Source organism: Sinocyclocheilus anshuiensis, unplaced genomic scaffold, assembly GCF_001515605.1.
Source record: "Sinocyclocheilus anshuiensis isolate Anshui unplaced genomic scaffold, SAMN03320099.WGS_v1.1 scaffold2045, whole genome shotgun sequence".
Classification (NCBI taxonomy): domain Eukaryota; kingdom Metazoa; phylum Chordata; class Actinopteri; order Cypriniformes; family Cyprinidae; genus Sinocyclocheilus; species Sinocyclocheilus anshuiensis.
Window position 1 is genome coordinate 261,885 of NW_015536593.1, and position 1,934 is coordinate 263,818.

A 1,934-nucleotide genomic window follows, 5' to 3' on the forward strand; every position below is an offset into this window, starting at 1 on the left:
ACAATCGCATTCGATTAATCGTGCAGCCCTAATTGACAGTACACAATGGACCATTGCTGACAAAATGTCGCAAAAGTGCATAAATAAAGAGGCGGAGCTTAGCTAAATGTCTTTTATCTGTGAAACTGACATTTTTCACATTTTGGTTTGGGAACAAAGTTCAGCTGAGAGATGGTGTGATGTAAACCATTCATACCTCCTCCTCCAATAACAAGCAGTGCAATGGTAACAGGAGAAAGTTCACACGTCTCCCCTGCCTTTCTGAAGAAGGTCTCCATGCAGTAACCAGGGACAGTGCTGCCCTCAGGACAGAACGCATCAGTGGGACACTGGATCGGATTTACATCAGGACTCTGGTTTATATAGACAGAAGTACATTTATTCTATGTAGTGACACATATTTGTAATCATAAATATGCTCTCATTTATAATGTTCTTAGATAAACGAGGAAGTATTAAAAAACACAGTATATGATTTGCATTTCAAGCAAGAGGAACAATTTAAGTGGTAACAGTAAAGACTGTGTGTGTGTGTGTGTGTGTGTGTGTGTTTTTCAGGACAAAGGTCACAGTTCTCCTGGCCCCAGTGGATCTGATAGAAACCACTGCTGCAAATCTGACACATGGTTTGATGGGCAGGCTTGTGCATTCCTGACAAAAAAAATATTGACATCATTTGAGTTTCATAAGTGTGGAAATTCTGATTTTCTCATTCAACAAAAGACCTATATTCATGTACTGAACTATGACAAAACTTGTATCACGCTGATGTAATCGATTTCATCATGTATGTCATATTTCTGAGTAACGTGGATTTATCCGTCTCCAGAGTTTTAAAATCACAAAAACTACATTTCATTAGTTTGCATTTTCCTATAATTTGAGTAAGCAATGTGGCTAAAAGAAGAAGATACCTGGGCGACAAGGTGTACATTCTTTGGAAGCGGTCTGTAGAGCCTCTGAGCCTGCAGGACAGACCCGGCACTGAGTACAGCTGGAGGAACTATCAAAAGGGCAGAAAGGAGGATTGTAACAAAGAACAACTGTTTACAACAAATTCTGACAGTCCTGTGGCACTGCAATGACACCGCTGTGACAGTTGACTAACATATTAGGAAAACAAAGCACAGCACTGAAATTTAACAAGTCAACAGAGAGAATGTCATCAAGTCTATAAAAGGAGATGGTTCATTTTAATAGCCATATAATTTAACCTTTATGAAAACACATCAAAACAAAATCTGCATTTAATCTGAAACTGTCAAGATACTGTAATGATTTCTTCAAATAAGAACAAGAACTAAACTATTAAATATCCAATGTTTAATTTTTTTAATTAAAAAACAAAAATGTAATAAGTGCATAGTACTCAAAGCCTGAGATGTATTATTTATGGTGCAATCATGTTCAGAAAAGGAACTTACTTGCAGTACGTGCCTTGTGGACATGGGTTACATGATGTTGAATTTTGCAAAGATGTGTAGAAACCTGAAGCAAAAAGGAGAAAAAAAAAAACAGTAGAATATATGTGACCCTGGACCACAAAACCAGTCATAAGGGTCAATTTTTCGAAATTGAGATATATACATCATCTCAAAGCTGAATAAATAAGATTTCCATTGATGGGTTTGTTATGATAGGACAATATTTGGCCGAGATACAACTATTTGAAAATCTGGAATCTGAGGGTGCAAAAAAATCTAAATATTGAGAAAATCGCCTTTAAAGTTGTCCAAATTAAGTTCTTAGCAATGCATATTACTAATCAAAAATTAAGTTTTAATATATTTACAGTAGGAAATTTACAAAATATTTTTATGGAACATGATCTTTACTTAATATCCTAACGATTTTTGGCATTAAAAAAAAAATCAATAATTTTGATCCATACAATGCATTTTTGGCTATTGCTACAAATATACCCCAGCGACTTA

General features: G+C 35.5%; 1 protein-coding gene across 1 annotated transcript in view; it reads right to left on the minus strand.

Moving 5' to 3' along the window:
• LOC107703527 (signal peptide, CUB and EGF-like domain-containing protein 1) overlaps positions 1-1,934 on the minus strand; it is an 8,366-nt gene that overhangs the window by 2,964 nt on the left and 3,468 nt on the right. Inside the window, exons 5-8 of the mRNA XM_016506185.1 lie at positions 1,425-1,488; positions 915-1,003; positions 513-651; positions 197-357 (exon numbers count right to left, since the gene is read on the minus strand). Coding sequence (XP_016361671.1) covers positions 197-357; positions 513-651; positions 915-1,003; positions 1,425-1,488 — 453 coding nt within the window. The remainder of the gene's footprint in view (positions 1-196; positions 358-512; positions 652-914; positions 1,004-1,424; positions 1,489-1,934) is intronic.